The following is a 17,142-nucleotide window of genomic DNA, read 5'->3' as shown; positions in this document are numbered from 1 at the left end:
TGTACGTCGCTTTGCACAGTGGCTCCGGGCAGTTTCAATGCGTTATCCCGTTATTATCTAAAATAACATGATTTATTTCATTAAATGCCAAGTTGAATTTATTTAAATTAATTTCATTTAAAATGTATTCAATAACTACTGGCTGTTGCATCAAAAGCATCTTGTGATGGCATAAAGAAGCTGAATTAAATTACCTGGATTTAAACCTGTTTTCAGAACTCGAAGGACTTGTAAATAAAGTTTGTTGGCAGGGTATGTACTGTAGTAACGCTCAGCCAGTTATGAGAGTTTGCAGATCTGCCAGCTGAGCACCTGCTCTACCCACAAACACCTGCACGTTTTAGGTGGAACAGTGATTTTAAATAGAACAAAGATGCCTGAACGTAAATGACCAACTTCATTTTTGGGTGATATTTGGGGGAGCGTAAATCTAATATCTGATATAGCTCTGCGTGCAAAGCAGAAAATGTATGATGTTGATGTATTTGTATCTGACTTGCAGTTTCCCAGAGGAACGAGATGCAGCTGGTGAAGCGGATGGGTCAGATCACAGGAATAACATGGAGAGTGTGAAGAGAGAGCACAGAATGGAGATCCAGACCATAATATCAGACTTCAGCACCGCCCAAACACGACTACAGGCCCGCATAGTTGCCCTGGAAACAGAGTACCTACTCCTCCCACATCAATAATGCAAAACGCAAACCACACTTACATACAGAATTACCCCAAGCAAGACAATATATGACGATGGCTCACGACTAGGATTTCCTACAGATTTCTACAGAATTGGAGTGTTTGTCAAAGTTTCACACATCCTCTGCCCCTTTAATGCTAATTTATTAAATATAATGGCTAATTTGATAATAATTTTAGCTATAAAATTGTAGTTCCTATCCATTTAACACATTTTACTATATTTTACCACGCCTAACATTGTATCACATAACAGACTCATTATTGCTGATGTGAAAAAGTGCTGCTATAACTTGTACAAATACAGTACTAATACAAATACAAGGTTCTGTTCAAATTATTAAAATTATCAGTATTAGAATGTCACATAAAGACATATTATGTCTTTATGTAAGTACGACTGTTTTACCGCCAAATTAAAATCTAAAATAGGATTTTAAGTATAAACTTAACATGAGAATAAATACATCATTTTTGTGGATATTCTTAAAATGAGAGGAATAAAGATGTAATATTGCATGAATAAAGTAGAATAATTCTTGTCTAAGTCCTATTTTGAGATTATTCTTGTACCATTTAGATTTTTTTTCTCAAAATCTTTTTTCTTTGATATTTCTTACTAAAACACAATTGTATTCAAGCCATGTATTTCATTTAGTAATGTTGCATTTATTTAATCTTTGTATGTCTGTTTTGTGTGCTTGTATTTTCTGTTTGTAGGTTGAGAGAAAGGGAAGAAAGAGGAAAGAGAAGAGTAGAAGACCTGCACACCATTGCTAAACTACAGGACAAGCTAAGCGAGAGAGACCAACTCATCAAAAGTCTAGTGGTTAGACACGCATGCACACATGGGAGACACAGGATACTACTCATACTCTTGTGTCTCTTCATTTCTCTTTCTATTTCAGGAGGATCTCCACCAGCTATCCCAGCATCCAACTCTCTGCAGTGATGAAATATTGAAGCCTTATGACTCCAGGACACAAGCAGGAACCCTCACACCTACTATGAAGGTAGCACACATACACACTGCTCCAAACCCCACACAACACTGAATTTCCAAAAACAATTCAAGTATCATATAATAACTGAGAGAGGATGTTTATTGAAGCTCAGGATTCAATCTGTCTTCTGTATATAGAAAAAAGGGAATGAGGAAACTAGCATCCCGAACTTCTGCTCATACGATGGGGGGTCACCCAAGCCCAAATGCTCACCAGTTATTGAGCGTGGATTACCCAGTGTGGAACAGAGCGGTCGAGGGACCCCCCTAACAAGGACACACACCCCCACCTCCCCTCATGCTGAACACAGAGCCTCTATCAGACACAGCCGCCCACCTTCACAAGAGGTGCGGCATCAGCCCCAGATTAAAATGAACTTCAACCAGCACATCAGGTAAGCTCCCGCATACCCGCAGTCCTGGATCTAACCAGCCAATCCTGAATCCTTTGCTTTTTAGAAACCTTTTTGAGGTAGATTAATAGAAATCTCAACATATGAAGTTTGTTCTTATTGAGAATTATTGATGGCTATTTCGTTTCATGAAAATGCCAAATGCATAAATGTGATGAATAATATGCAATTATGTTGACTCATTTATCCAAAGTAATAATTATTAAAAATAATTATTTTTTAGGTGTAATTCAGGGTTGCCAGGTCTGACATAACAATAATAACAGGTTTTGAATGGTTATTGGGATGTATTAACTCAAACTAAAACTATAAAAATCATTTTTGTCAATCAAAATAAAGCTAATCACATAATGTTACTAAAATTTAGGTAACACTTTATTTAATGGTGATGTAGTTACACGTTACTTCATGTACTATAGTAGTAATAGTAGATTATGCATAATTACAAGTAACTAAAACAAACCCTAACCATAACTCTTTAGTAAGTAGTTAATTAATATTACTCAGTACTTACAATGTGGCATTACCTAAAACAGTGTAACCAAAACATACACTAAAATTAAAACTTATAAGATAACTATACTCTATAGACTATACATATAAATAATGCTAAAATAATCAAATACTTTCTATTTTAAAGTCTCTATTATTTAATTTGTAAGCCTTTTGTACAGTGCAAGTAGCAGCATTGAACTTTTCCACAGTAAAAAAGTGAACTTACCAACCATTAAAAAACAAAAGTATGGAATTTCTAATTACAGCATATTGGCAAACGTGCAGTAAACAACAGCAGACACTAAAGAATACTTGGTGACACGTTACAATAAGGCTCCATTAGTTGACATTAACTTACATTAAAAAATACTAGTAAAGAAATGATTAATCTCAGATCATGTTAATTTCAACATTTACAAATATATAATTAAAATCCAGTTATTTAATGGACCTGAGCTGACATCAACTGTTGTATTTTTAGAATAAGCAGTAACAAATGTGTTGCATTGTTAGTTAATACATTAACCTTATTGTAAAGTGTTACCAAATACTCTTTAAGTTAAAAAATTAGGTGCATACATTATAACCTAGTCTTAATGAAAAGAGAAAAAAAGTCCATGGACATAAACAACCTTTTCCTGGTTCAGTATTAAAAAGTCTTCTTTTGTCTCCCAAGATGTCATATCTACATTTCTGGTTCTAATCTTGTGCTTGTGTTTCAGGACTCCTGCTGAGCAGAGGGTTATTGAAACGGGGCCTGATGGACAAGACCCTCAAAAACAGGAGTGGTTCACCAAATATTTCTCTTTTTGAGGTCCTACTGAACATTTGGCTGTATCTGTCCCAACATATTGAGAACAGGATCACCAAAGTCTCCTTTTCTGCATAATTACACTCAACTGCAAGCTAACACCAAATAAGCTTTTCAATGCAGCACACAGACCCAATGTCTTAAATTGTTACAAAAATAAAGAGATTATGCATTCGGTCATAAACGAAGAAGGACAACAGGACACTAAGGTCATAGAATGAGTGGACATATCAAAGAGCTGAAAGAAGAGAATGTTCCTGTGTAGAGGCTTCCTCCATTGACGCTTCACGTGTGGTCTCTCCCAACATAAGGATGATTATACAAGGTCAAAAAAACAAAAAACAAAGAACTGAACAGTTCTGCACCAAATTCTACATGGACCTCTATTAATTAATAAAATGAACTGCCAAGTTTGGATTGCTGGAAATATGGTGTGGAATGTTGAGACTTTTCTTAAACAAAAAAGAGAATGCAAGAATAACTGGTTTTGCCATACTATGCCAAAACTCTAACCATCTCAAGATAATTAATGAGTATCAATAAATTACATATTTTTATTTTTTAAATTGCATGATAGCCCATTTTCTTTATTTGATTTTTAATATCCTTTTTATAGAACATTTTACTTGCCCTGGACTGGTAAATCTAAATATACAGGTCTATATATTGTGTTAATTAAAACAAAGTTTCACTGAAAGAATGTGCAGTTCATAAGAGCTTCTGTAGCTGACGGATAATTCAGGATCTCCGACTGGAGAGATTTGAGGGCGCTCTTCAGTGTCCTTTGCTGGTTGGACTTGGCTTTGTTCTTGTAGTTCATACTCAAAAGCTTATCGGCCAGATAGTGCAGCCACAACACATTGGAATGGGGATTATACATGGACCAGCAGTTACTGAGAAACAGAGAATGAAAAAAAGAACAATGAGAATCATCAATCCTTCATTTAGAATGAAAGAATTTGAAATATATATCTGTCTGAGGCTGAAGCACACACTTGTTTTCTTTCTTCATTAGGCGGTAGACTTCAAACTGGTAATCTCCCTGTCCCATAAACAACTCTTCATCAGAAGAGATATCGCATGACACCGTCAGTCCATCTGAGAGAGAGAAAAGTGTAAAAGCATTTAGAACATTTTCCAATTCACATGTATCAGTTTTACTACATTTTCAACTCTTGTACCAAGAGTAAAAGTTGCTAATTTTGACTAAATAAAACTCTCTTAAAGGATACAATCATACATTTTCAACCAGCTTTGTATTGTTACAATGACCGTAGTACGTTCATGGATAATCCTACAAATGTGTACTCTCTCTCCATGTTACAGTCACCAAGACATTGTTTATTTGTCGGCAAAAGTCCGGCATGCAGGTAACATGAAGAAAAAGTACATATTGTTCATTTAAATATACTAGCAGTACCAACATTGTAACAGTACAAAGCTGGTTATGAAATTGTCAAATTTGTCTAATGGCTAGCTAGTTAGAGACCAAATATTGATTTGTAGTTAATTTATGGGAAATGTAAGTTTATTTTGATCATTTTTCTTGGAATGGTTGGGATGGTTTAGCTTTACAAATGCAAATCAACAACATTTATAAAAATAAAATTTAAAATAAGTTAAAGACTCATTTAAGATTCAAACTGTTCATTGAATCTCAACATAATGTATGATTTTAATTGTTAGATGAGTTGCAGTTGAGAAGATCAAGGAAGGCCTCTGAAGTCACCATTTTAAGAGTAAGGCTAGGGGGATACATGCTAAATGAATTGAATGTTGGATAGTAGTTAATAAACGTGGGATTTGCAACTTTATCACCTTAAAAACTACATTTATGAGACTGAAAAATATTTGTGCCAAAAGGAGTTATAGAAAGTTCTGCATTGGACTGACCGATCTCCAGGCGTGAGAGTGAGTAGTCAATAATATTGACATGAACCCCTCGAGTCTCTATGGAATGCGCTGTTCCGTTCAGAATGAACTCATTGTGCTTGTGCTTAACATTCTTCACCAGGATGTTCCCCCAATGAAGATCTCTGAAACATCAGCACACACACCACTAACATCAGCTTACACTGACAGCATATACAGAAATGTGTATGCATCTACATTTAAATTTCAGCTTCAAACTTGTTACCTGTGTTCAAAGCACAGGGCTTGCTCAGCTACAGCCAAAGCTGCGGTGACTTGATGAAGAACACTCTTGGCCTGGGCCATGGAAGTTAGCTGCAATGGTACACACAAACAAACTTTTAAGTTGTCATAATGATGCAATATAGCTTAAAGTATATGGACAATCACTTCTAATTAACAGGTTTAGATATCACAGGAATTCTTAAAGGGATAGTTCACCCAAAAATGAAAATTGTTATCATTTACTCATCCTTGTGCCATTCCAAACCGTAAGATTTTTGTTGTTCTTCAAAACACAAATTAAAGATTTTTTTTTTTTAAATGAAACCTGAGATTTATGCCAGTCCACCAAAACCTTTTTTGAACACAAAGATCATAAAGATATTGAAAACTAAATCCAAATTAAACAAACGGTTTAATGCAAGTCCTCTGAAGAGACATGAAGACTTTACACATCAAATATGGTAAAAGGAACTATGCTTTACTGATGTGCGAGAACCAATGAGGTTTGTTCTTGTGCCTTAAGCAAATAAAGTTAAGATTCAGTTTACCATATTTGATGTGCTCTGCATATGTGCATTGATCAAAAGTTAGTGTGTCTCTTCAAAAGATTTGGTTTAAATTAAATTAAACTATTCACTTTTATTATCCTTTTTGAACTTTTGGTGGAATGAACTTTCAATGGTTTTATTAAAAATATCTTCATTTGTGTTTCGAAAATTAAAGCAAGTTATAGGAGTAACAGAATGTAATTTTTTGGTGAAATAACTCAAATCAATTCATGTTAAAGGAACACTCCACCGTTTTTTGAAATGGGGCTTATTAACCTTTCCTACATTTAGATAGGTGGGCAAATGCATTTTTGTCTCAGTGCATGCATTGTTTTAGTTTGACAGGGTCGGCGCTAGCTTAGCTTAGCATAATGAATGGAATCCTTTGTTGCCAGCTAGCATGTCCTGAGTAAAAGTGATAAATAAAAAAATAAAAACGAATTACTTCTTGTGGCCTGCGTATTCACAACAAGTACAAATAGCAATGCAGATTAACACTAGGCGATTTCCTAGGCAGATATTGACTTGTATATTAAGGACTATATTAGGGGGAAGCACAGGCAAAGCACTGCTACTTGGCCATGATATCTCTGCGCCCAAGTAGCAGTGCTTCACCTGTGCTTCCCCCTAATATAGTCCCAAGTCAATATCTGCATAGGAAATCGACCAAGTGTTAATCTGCATCGCTATTTGTACTCGTTGTGAATACGCAGGCCACAATAAGTAATTAGGTGGGGTTTTTTATTTATCATATCACTTTTACTCAGGACATGCTAGCTGGCAACAAAGGATTCCATTCACTATGCTAAGCTAAGCTAGCGCCAACCCTGTCAAAATAAAACAATACATGCACTGAGACAAAAATGCATTTGCCCACCTATCTAAATGTAGGAAAGAAGGTGAATAAGTATTTCAAAAAACGGTGGAGTGTTCCTTTAAACCATATAATGACAAAAGCATCAGCGAGGTCAGTCACTAAAGTGAAGGAGCCTGAATTCACCCCAAAGGTGTTCAGTGGACTTCAGGCTTTATAGTATACCTGGAATAGACAAACCTGTATAAATATGGAAACCTGTGCGCGAGTACCTTTCCATTAATGTTCTCTAGATCACTCCCTCCAAACTCAAACTCCAGGATTAAAAACAGCTGCTCATCATCAAAGAAATCTGTGCCAACAGAAGCAATACATTAATGATCATTAAATATAAAACTACTTAAAGACATAAATTGTTTACACATTTAGCTTACCAGGTCTGTCATTCTCTGATCCCTTCTGACGGTCAAACTTGTCCCAGGCTTTGAGCAGAGCTTCAGGATAACTTCCACGGACACAATGTAAACTAAAAAGTAAACACATCGTTCACCAAAAAAGGCAAAATTATAGAAAAACTATTTCTTTCAAAAAAAAAAAAAAAAAAAAAAACTTCTTTGTGTGCATTCTTAGAAATATAACATGCAAACTTCCAATCACCTCATTTTACACTTATATAAGCTATAAAAATTGTATTAATTTTTTTTAAATTAGAAGCATACTTGTTGAGCCCAATGAAACCATCTGTCTTGTTAATCTCCTTTAGGTTAAGGCTGCTCAGCTCTCTGTAGGAACATTGAAGATGTGTTGAATATTTACACACCATTCATTCAAATGTATAACATATTTGTTGAGATATGCCAGAGATCCTACTTGGAAATGATGATTTCATGGAGGATTTCACAAAATGTTTTCTGGTGTTCACCGTTGACCTGCTGACTGCCTTCTACTGGGATGATCTATAGAAATTACATTTAAACAGTCATTTTTGTATGTTTAAGGATAATTCTGCTTACAAATCAGTGACTAAATGTCTATTTACATATATAGATATACATATAAATTCAAAATGTATTTTAAATATTATGTGTTTGCATTAAGTCACCCTGTGATGTGTAAGACAGTAAATAGTATGCTTCTACAATGAACTTGTATATGGATAAATTGAGCACATACTTTGAGAGCGACGGTCTCATTGGAATCGTTTATAGTTGAGAAGACCTCTCCAAATGTCCCTTCGCCAATTTTGTTACAGTGCTTCATGCGAGCTGGAGGGATACAGTCACTAAAGGAAATTGGGCCGTTCTGCTGACATTCCTGATACACTTTTTCTGCATCGCTGATATCCTCATCATATGAAGTCTGGAACACAAAGGCAGAGTAAAAAATTGGGAGAAAAGAGACACAGAGATTATAGTAATCATAGAGATTAGCTGTAACAGAGAAATAACTGGAATAAAGAGACATAAATTATCTGAGAAAGTAACTGAAAAAAAAAAGCATTAACAATTTTATTATATTGTAGAGTAGAACATACATTATTCTATTATACAGGGTGGGCCATTTATATGGATACACCGTAATAACATGGGAATGGTTGGTGATATTAAAGTCCTGTTTGTGGCACATTAGTATATGTGAGGGGGCAAACTCCTCAAGATGGGTGGTGACCATGGTGGCCATTTAGAAGTCGGCCATCTTGGATACAACTTTTGTTTTTTCAATAGGAAGAGGGCCATGTGACACATCAAACTTATTGGTAATGTCACAAGAAAAACAATGGTGTGCTTGGTTTCAACGTAACTTTATTCGTTCATGAGTTATTTACAAGTTTCTGACCACTTATAAAATGTGTTCAATGTGCTGCCCATTGTGTTGGATTGTCAATGCAACCCTGTTCTCCCACTCTTCACACACTGAATGGCCCCCAAGGTCTCCCGATCTGACCCCCTTAGACTTTTATCTTTGGGGTCATCTGAAGGCAATTGTCTATGGTGTGAAGATACGAGATGTGCAGCACCTGAAACTACGGATACTGGATGCCTGTGCTGGCATTTCTCCTGCGGTGTTGCTATCAGTGTGTGAAGAGTGGGAGAACAGGGTTGCATTGACAATCCAACACAATGGGCAGCACATTGAACACATTTTATAAGTGGTCAGAAACTTGTAAATAACTCATGAACGAATAAAGTTACGTTGAAACCAAGCACACCATTGTTTTTCTTGTGACATTACCAATAAGTTTGATGTGTCACATGGCCCTCTTCCTATTGAAAAAACAAAAGTTGTATCCAAGATGGCCGACTTCTAAATGGCCACCATGGTCACCACCCATCTTGAGGAGTTTGCCCCCTCACATATAATACTAATGTGCCACAAACAGGACTTTAATATCACCAACCATTCCCATGTTATTGCGGTGTATCCATATAAATGGCCCACCCTGTACTTGTAACACTTAAAGGACTTGTAACACTCACCCTCAAGTTGTTTCAAACCTGTATGAATTTCTTTCTTCTGCTGGACACAAAAGAAGATATTTTGAAGAATGTCGGTAACCAGACAGTTGATGGACCCCATTGCCTTCCATAGGAAAAAAAATACTATGGAGGTCAATGGGGCCCATCAACTGTTTGGTTACCGACATTCTTCAAAATATCTTCTTTTGCGTTCAACAGAAGAAAGAAATTCATACAGGTTTGAAACAACTTGAGGGTGAGTAAATGACAATTTTCATTTTGAAGTGAACTAATCCTTTAACATACACAAGCACGCAATTACATTAACAAAATCCATTCTGTGTGTGTAAATGTATACACATCGTAGACAGAAAAATTAAACAAAAATAATTTTAAAAAATTGGTTCAAAAGAGGTTGAGTATGGAAGCTTGTTTCTGCCACAGAATAAAAAAATTAAAAAGGTGACTGACTTTTTTTCTCTTTATTCCATGGTGGAAACAAGCTTCCACAGTGGAAAACTATGCATTATGAACCAAACACAACTCTCTTTTGAGACAAATGCAAAACTAAAAGAAATCGAATTATTTCAGCATTTCTGAAATATGAATAAACCACGCAAACTGTGTATTTATTACGGATACAGTTTCTTGAATTAAAGGAGACCTTTATTTACATAGCCTAACTGTTCACTAGAGTTAAGGAGTGTCTTTACCATGGGGGAGTTCATGGTGGACCGGAGCATGCGTAAAGGTGTGACTCTGGATGGTGTGAAGAGAGGGGATGCAAACAGGTCTAGACTGGTGGTGTCAGCTGGAAAACCAGAGCCTGGGGACTTCAGATGAGACTGTACCAAGCGCCGTGGGGTCGGAAATGCTGCAGTACACACATTTATACATAACATTTTAGGAAAGGTGACAAGAACTTAAGGCCATTTTACATGCTTTCAAGTTTTTTTTAAAGGGAGAGGTAACAGAACAAATTTGGCACTAAAAGTCAACCATCATGTACCGTTCTCAATTATGCGAACTTTGGGCAGTTTGGAATATGAATCAAAGACCTTTTATTTGTCTACTGGCTTTATCTGGTCTGCTGTAAACACATACCAGTTTTCTTCTTATGTAGGGACAGTGCTGCCTTTAGTCGTCCCCAGGAGTGTGTCGTGAGTGTGTCAGGAGTGAAGTTGGCCAGGATGGAGGAGAGATTCATTTGCGACATTCTGATAGGCGTCACAGCCAGACCAATCCCACTGGTGCCCTGCAGCCAGCCACATGTTGTTTCCTGCATGAACGCACAGAAAAAAGACAAGGAGCTGAAACTTTTGGTTACAATTAATTGTTTCTGCAAAACAATGGCAGTTTCCTTCCCCCTGAAAAATAACACCCTGCAGAATTGAAAGTCAAAATACCTTTAGATTTCATTTACTAAATGCAAACTGAAGATATCCAAAGGAGCCGTAAACACACACCCCGTGGTGTAGGGGTGACTTTACATTCTACATACTAATAAAAACACTGAATCTCAAAGAGGTAGAGCATTTTTCTTGATTGGTCTGGGATAAATAAATAAATTTAGCTTATTGTATTATAATAATAATAATGCCCATAAATATTCATAAAATAAGATAGAGACATAAGATTAAGTTGACAAATAATTGCATAAAAATACGGTTACAAACTAAATATGGGTCTGTAGGTTTAACATGTTAATTTAGTGTGATTAATATATTTATGAAATAACTAAATCATTATGAATAAATAAAGTGAATACCAAAAATAAATTCTTCTTGTCCATGCATACATTTTGTAATAAAGATTTGAAATAAGCAATTCCAAATCGAATTATATTATGAGTAAATGAAAAAATAACTCAATTGTAAAGTGGATTGCTGTGAACTACATTCCAGTAAAAGACAATGATACATAAATAGTTCTAATTACTTCTCAAAGAATGTGAGAAAATGAATATTGTAAAAGTAAATATTATAGCAAAATAATAAGCGCATGAATGTATTCTTGACCATGATAACTGACCGCTGCATAAGTGTCTGCTCCAGCAGATAACATGCTGCACCCAGAACTGTAGTCTCCTGACACAGCCTTTGTTCGTCCTTCCTTTTTCCTCCGTTTTTCATTGAACTCTCCAGTAACCCTCTTTGACCAGCGGCTGACGTTCAGTCCACTCACACAAACTTTACGACCGGTCCCAGTACCAGCACCTGTGCGTTCTTTAGGCACAGCAGGCGGTCGTGTTTTGCTCTGAGATGCAGAGGCAGGTGGAGAGACTGGAGGTGGTTGGAATGATGCGGACAAGTGTCGAACAACCGCTTCAGCATTACTGGGAGTCCTGTGATTTATTGGACTGTTTTGGATATCATTCCCTGTCCCCTTAAAAGGTGGAGAGGTGGCAATTTCCCTGCGAATGATGGGGAGTGTGTATGGCGAGTCAGCGCAGGGAGCTTTTGTTGCCCTCTGGTGGACAAAAGGATCCGCAACCAAGTCAAGACGGGGAATGCAGACAGTGAGGGAAGATAACAGACATTCAGCTTTTAGACGGTCAAGTAGGGACAGATTTGAGCAGATTGCTTCAGTTGAAGAAGAAGCGTTAAGAGACTTAGAGGAGGAGATATAGAGGGACAGTTTGGATAGTGAAGAGCAGCTGGATGCTGCAGTTACATAGTTTTGGCTGTTTTGTCTAGTTGCCACGGAGGACTCCAAACAGTTTGAGGCAATCTTCTCTTCCTGTTTCCTGCTGCAGCTTTGCGCCGACAGCTGGTCTGAGACATCTATTCTTTTGAGTGCTAAGGCTACATCCCCTGTGCGACATCTATATCAACATAAACAGACAAAAAATGAATTGAATTTACTTGAATAAAAACGTGCCAATTTTTACATACACTAGCAGTCGAAGGTTTGAACACACCAACTCATTCTTTATTATTAGGTTATTATTACTATTACTAGGGACAGCTTAATGTTACATAACCAATTGCTGAGAAACAAACTCAATTGTTTCAAAACTTTTGACTAGTAATGTAGTAACATTCATAAATCACCAATAGGTTTTTCTTTTCTCTCTGTTAATTAGCAGCCATTACTCACCTCTCAATCAGGTCCTCTGTTAAGGATTCTAGATGTGACAGTGTTAACACGCATCCAAAACCTCTGCTCGCCTGTGCAGACATGGCCTCCGCGTCAGATCCTTCTTTTCTCTGATCCCTCTCTCCATTCCCAGCTCTCTCTTCCACAACTGCATCCTCTTCACCCTCCGCTCTCTCTCCAGAAGAGATGTCTGGGTTTGGGAGCTGCTGCCTTGTCTTCTCTCGTGGGGTGTGGTCACACTCTTTAACATTCTTCAAACTAGGAGCGCTGTTGTTGTTTTCAGTAGGTTGGTGAAGTTCATCAAAGCTGAGGGAGGAGATCTCACTGATGGAGGGCTCTGGTAAGTTTTGGAGCTTTCTGCAGACCAGTGATGGGGTGCTGGACAGCAGGGGACGTTTACTTGGAAGCTGCTGGTCATCGCTATCATTGAAAGAGACCTCAACCAGAGCCGCACGGTTCTGCGTGCGTTTGCGGTCCTTGTTAGCAGCATGGTTATTTGAGTCGTGGTGTTCCATGTAGGACGGCTTCTTGCGCTTCTTTTGGGAGAGCAAAGGGAGGAAATCATCTGAGGAATTTAGCGTGCGGTGAAGAACAACAGACTAGGTGAAAAGAGAGGAAGGGGAGAAGTAAGAACACTGATTTTGACAATGACAATCCATCAACATTTTCTCATGTTACACACACAAAAAACAACAATAACAATAAATACTGTTACTTACAATTTTCTTAGTTTGGATGGGTGGTGCTGGTCTTTTGCGACGTGTGACAAACCTGCCCAAATGGGGAGGGTCTAACACTTTCTTGGAACTACAGAGATACAAAGTATTTCACTCATACGGACTCAAGCAACAGTTACGACGTTCAGATTTTTTACAAAATGTATAATAAAACTTACCCAGCACATTCATCAGCAGACGTTTTTGCATGGACTTTCTTCGTCGTAAAGGACTCATCATCATTTTCACTGCTGTTGCTGAGTATTAATTGTTTATATATTTTAGCCTTGTTTTTTGTTCGAGTCTTTCTCACAGCTGTAGTCCTTACTGGTTTTGCATTTGTCTTCTTTCTGCAGCCATACAGAACAGTGAAGGAAAAGATTACTGTTCGGTCCATTTTTAATGGGTTTTAGAATCTTCAAAATAAGTCAAATAAGATTAGGGGTAAAATTCAAGGAACATTAACTAGGTTTCAAAAAAGGTACAAATAAATATGAATAATATTGAATAAATAAATAAATATGAATAAATATGAATAAATAAATAATGGAATTTTGCAGTTCTTTAATGTTAGCCTTATTCATTAAACATCATTGGAAGTTGACTAGCCTGGGAAAACCCAGACAACTTCCGGCAAATTTAGATTTGCTCTGCAAGTAAGTCTGTTAAAAAGCTCATTCAAGTCCATTTCCCCATGGCGAGAAATCAAGGCACCAATCAGAAACGTTGAGGCGGGCTTTACACATGACGATCGCTCTGATTGGTTTTAGGTCTAGCCTATCCAGAGGCATTTGAGCGACGTCCGTTGGTGAAGCACACCAACTTTTAAATGCATTATTATATTCAAATTGCAAACACATGAGGACAGTCTCCATTAAAGACCCACAGGCAGATGAACGTGTTACTACATTTCTCTCTGAAACGGTAGGAAATTAAATTAGATTTAATAGAGGATTTTAACTGTGACAAGATGATTGACAGGGCAGTTTACATGACGGGATGCACGCGACAGATCCGTCCGATAAAGATGACGAAGTAGTATGTCCCAAAGTTGCCTACTTTTTTGCTACACATTCAAAAGTAAATACATTTTCTTCACAAAAAGAGTACATATGGCGTAGTGTAACCATAGACTGTAAAAAAATAGAGTGTAACATAGGCGAATTGGGACACAGCATATGGCTTTACACATGACGATCTCTGATTGGTTTTAGGAGTTTTAGGTCTATCCAATTGCGCCCAGAGGCATTTGAGCGACGTCCGTTGGTGACGCCCCTTTGGAAATGAGTTATTAAAGGAGCTTTGCCAGACCATATCTCAGTTACTACTGAGAATGGCCTGGTTTTAACCAGGCTAGAAGTTGACAAAACTTTGCAGTCAAATAACATTCTCTGTGAGGACATTTAATTTGTTCCGTGCAACGCGAGTAAAATATGTGTTCTGGTGTGGCATTTTGTCACAGTCCTGACCTGAATGGTGAGGTTGGTGCATAGTTTTCCTCATTACTCATGTTCTCCTTTATGGCAGTCATGGCTTTGCTCTTAGCAGGGCGAGAGGCTGTGTCTCTTCTTTTCCTTAGAACAGAGAAAGGAATGATAAACTGGCATGGAATATAACAGCTTGACTATTAAAAAAAAAGTCAAACCTACGATAAAATGGCAATGAAAAGTGGGTGAGCATGTTTTACCGTTTTTTAGGCTGTGTGGCCTCTGTTATGGACTGATCTGATGAAGCAGTGCTTGAAAAAGAGAAAGCTGCTTTCTTCAGGTCAGGGGAAAACCAAGGCTCCACCTTTCGCATTCGTTTACTGTATGTCTTAATAAACACCGGCCCATTTTTTCCTCTTGCATTCATCTTGGATCTTTACTACAGTGTGGAATTCAAATATTATTATTATATAAGAATGTAGAAGCAACATAACTCTTTTTTGAACCTGTAACTCAAACAGTAGAGCAAATGATGGCAAGGGCAAGGTCATGGTTTTAAATGAAACCCCTTTGCTATGCTAATGAGCGTATTCTTGTGAAGACAACAAAGTGTTTCATTTGTAACACTTCATTAATAATGTTTAAGTTTCCCAGTCCACAACCTCTAAAAAATCTGTATTTGCATCTTGTATTTTTGATGTTACTGGACAATAAACTTTACAGATGGAGATGATTTAACATCTCTTAATGTCAATAAAAATGTAAGTAGCATTATTTGACTGACTACAAGAGATGTTTTATATTTATTTGTATTGTACATTTCCTAGATAAATGTTTATGAATCTGCTTATTTATTATTCCAAAAATCTCCTGACATAGTTTGTAAACTAATATTTAAAAAAATAATATTAAAAAAAAAGAAACGCTAACAACCAAAACAAGTAACGTTAGACAATAAACATGAAAACTGTCACTGTTCTTGATTCTCGAAAACACTAAAACTAACACAAAATCGACTGAATAACGTTACACGGACAAACCAGTAACGTTAACGTTATAACTTACAGGAAACCAATGCGCATATTTTCAAAATGAAAAGCGTTATTTTGACAAATGAATTTACCTTGATGTGTTATCGACATGCAGATCCCTTCTCGAGACTACTTAACTTTATAATAAAAAAATAAAAAGTCTTCGATTACAGAAACAATGAACAGTACCAAACACCATGATAATAAACCGCTCGCATTCAAACTGAGAAGAGTCGCTGATTGGGTTTTCATCTTCTTCGTGTTTAATGGCCGCTCACTCCTTTGGAACATGCCCGCCACCTAGTGTACAATGGCAGCTGTTGCGCCAGATCGGTTTACGACACCCAATTTTTCTTTGCTTGTGAATAGCCTAGTGTTTTGTAAAACTGAAGGAAGGACACAAGAAAGACCCTACTCATTTCTGAGGACGATGTACAACTAGTTGCTGAGACGACAGACACTACTCTCATTCCTACTTCATATTATATCACAAGTTATGAAATTAAATGAATAATTGGAACTTTTTCAAAACAATCGTTGCAATTTCAAACCATATATTTTGACAGTTGTTTCAACAGAGTTGTCTCATGCTCCCTCGTGAGGTTTATTTATTTATTTTTACAAAATGGTCTTTTGCAAAATGGTCCATGACACATGCAAAGTTGGTTGATAACATATTATAAATTCTACAATAAGTTAGTCAAAATTTACCACTATAAATACAATGGAGCGTGATAAATTCTAGTTAATGTGGTCATGCATAGCTAGTTTAAAGGTCCCATATTGTCAAAACTGAAATTTCCTGGATTTTTTCGATAACAGAGGTCTAGGGGCTATGAAACTACCATATAAGTTTCAAAACAGTCTATCCACAGACAAATTGAACAGCCATTGTGACTTCTGTATAAATGTGATGTCAGAACTACTCAGTCACCGCCTTCAGTCACCACCCCCACCAATGGTGGGTCACTCAAAACAAGAGGCCAATCAGAAGAAAGGCTCATGAATATTAAGTAGACAGGCCAAAATCTACCTGTTCTTGGTAGAGCTCCTGAGAAAGGAGCTGTACAAATATATTGAGATGGTTTTTGGTACTTATATCGCAACTATATATTCTTAAGGAAATCAAAACCTAAAATAAAACTTCAGAAAGGTGTACAATATGGGACCTTTAAAAAGCTTTCTAATTTATGTTAGTGCAGGATGATGTTTTCCCCTCTTTTCAAATAGAAAAAGGAGTATGATATTCTAGGTATTATCAACTGCCCAGAATTTTGAGATCGCAATAAACGTGAAGGACTATAATGCGTTAAGAGCTGGCTCAAGTACTGGGGAGCTAAACCATTTAGTGCTTTGTAAGTAATCAGTAATATTTTATAATTTGTATGATGTTTAATAGGGAGCCAATGCAGTGTTGACAGAACTGGACTAATATGGTCATACTTCCTGGTTCTGGTAAGAACTCGTTGTGTTTTGGACCAGCTGGACTTTGTTTAT

At 37.0% G+C, this 17,142-nt stretch overlaps 2 protein-coding genes across 3 annotated transcripts in view; one reads left to right on the top strand and one right to left on the bottom strand.

Moving 5' to 3' along the window:
• fam184b (family with sequence similarity 184 member B) overlaps positions 1 to 3,987 on the top strand; it is a 36,048-nt gene extending 32,061 nt beyond the window's left edge. The window contains exons 15-19 of the mRNA XM_081360570.1: positions 503 to 667; positions 1,417 to 1,525; positions 1,605 to 1,709; positions 1,838 to 2,094; positions 3,330 to 3,987. Of these exons, the coding sequence (XP_081216696.1) occupies positions 503 to 667; positions 1,417 to 1,525; positions 1,605 to 1,709; positions 1,838 to 2,094; positions 3,330 to 3,420 (727 nt within the window). The 3' untranslated portion in view covers positions 3,421 to 3,987. The remainder of the gene's footprint in view (positions 1 to 502; positions 668 to 1,416; positions 1,526 to 1,604; positions 1,710 to 1,837; positions 2,095 to 3,329) is intronic.
• haspin (histone H3 associated protein kinase) lies at positions 3,359 to 15,901 on the bottom strand. 2 transcript variants are annotated; one of them, XM_081360571.1, is made up of 18 exons: positions 15,738 to 15,901; positions 14,875 to 15,053; positions 14,657 to 14,761; positions 13,367 to 13,537; positions 13,191 to 13,278; positions 12,472 to 13,070; positions 11,404 to 12,196; positions 10,477 to 10,651; positions 10,086 to 10,246; positions 8,090 to 8,275; positions 7,787 to 7,872; positions 7,636 to 7,698; positions 7,351 to 7,442; positions 7,189 to 7,268; positions 5,556 to 5,644; positions 5,312 to 5,454; positions 4,414 to 4,516; positions 3,359 to 4,311 (listed from the first exon to the last, which is right to left on the bottom strand). In XM_081360571.1, the coding sequence occupies exons 2-18, from the start codon at positions 15,039 to 15,041 to the stop codon at positions 4,107 to 4,109; spliced, it is 3,306 nt and encodes a 1,101-aa protein (XP_081216697.1). In that variant the 5' UTR covers positions 15,042 to 15,053; positions 15,738 to 15,901; the 3' UTR covers positions 3,359 to 4,106. The 2 variants fall into 2 exon arrangements, with proteins under 2 accessions (XP_081216697.1, XP_081216698.1); XM_081360572.1 differs by having other exon boundaries at positions 3,927 to 4,311; positions 14,875 to 14,925; positions 15,738 to 15,865.
• Between the last annotated feature and the right edge of the window lie 1,241 nt (positions 15,902 to 17,142).

The sequence above is a fragment of the Scardinius erythrophthalmus genome, assembly GCF_964197995.2.
Source record: "Scardinius erythrophthalmus genome assembly, chromosome: 3".
NCBI lineage: Eukaryota > Metazoa > Chordata > Actinopteri > Cypriniformes > Leuciscidae > Scardinius > Scardinius erythrophthalmus.
This window is presented reverse-complemented; position numbering and strand designations above follow the sequence as displayed.

What these genes read in the sequence shown, in the direction of transcription:
- haspin (XM_081360571.1), bottom strand. Translation starts at nt 15,041, where the DNA reads ATGAATGCAAGAGGAAAAAATGGGCCGGTGTTTATTAAGACATACAGT. An exon ending in CATGAAATCATCATTTCCAA is followed by an intron (nt 7,699 to 7,786) that starts GTAGGATCTCTG and finishes ATGTTCCTACAG; the next exon opens with AGAGCTGAGCAGCCTTAACC. An exon ending in ACTCTCACGCCTGGAGATCG is followed by an intron (nt 4,517 to 5,311) that starts GTCAGTCCAATG and finishes TCTCTCTCTCAG; the next exon opens with ATGGACTGACGGTGTCATGC.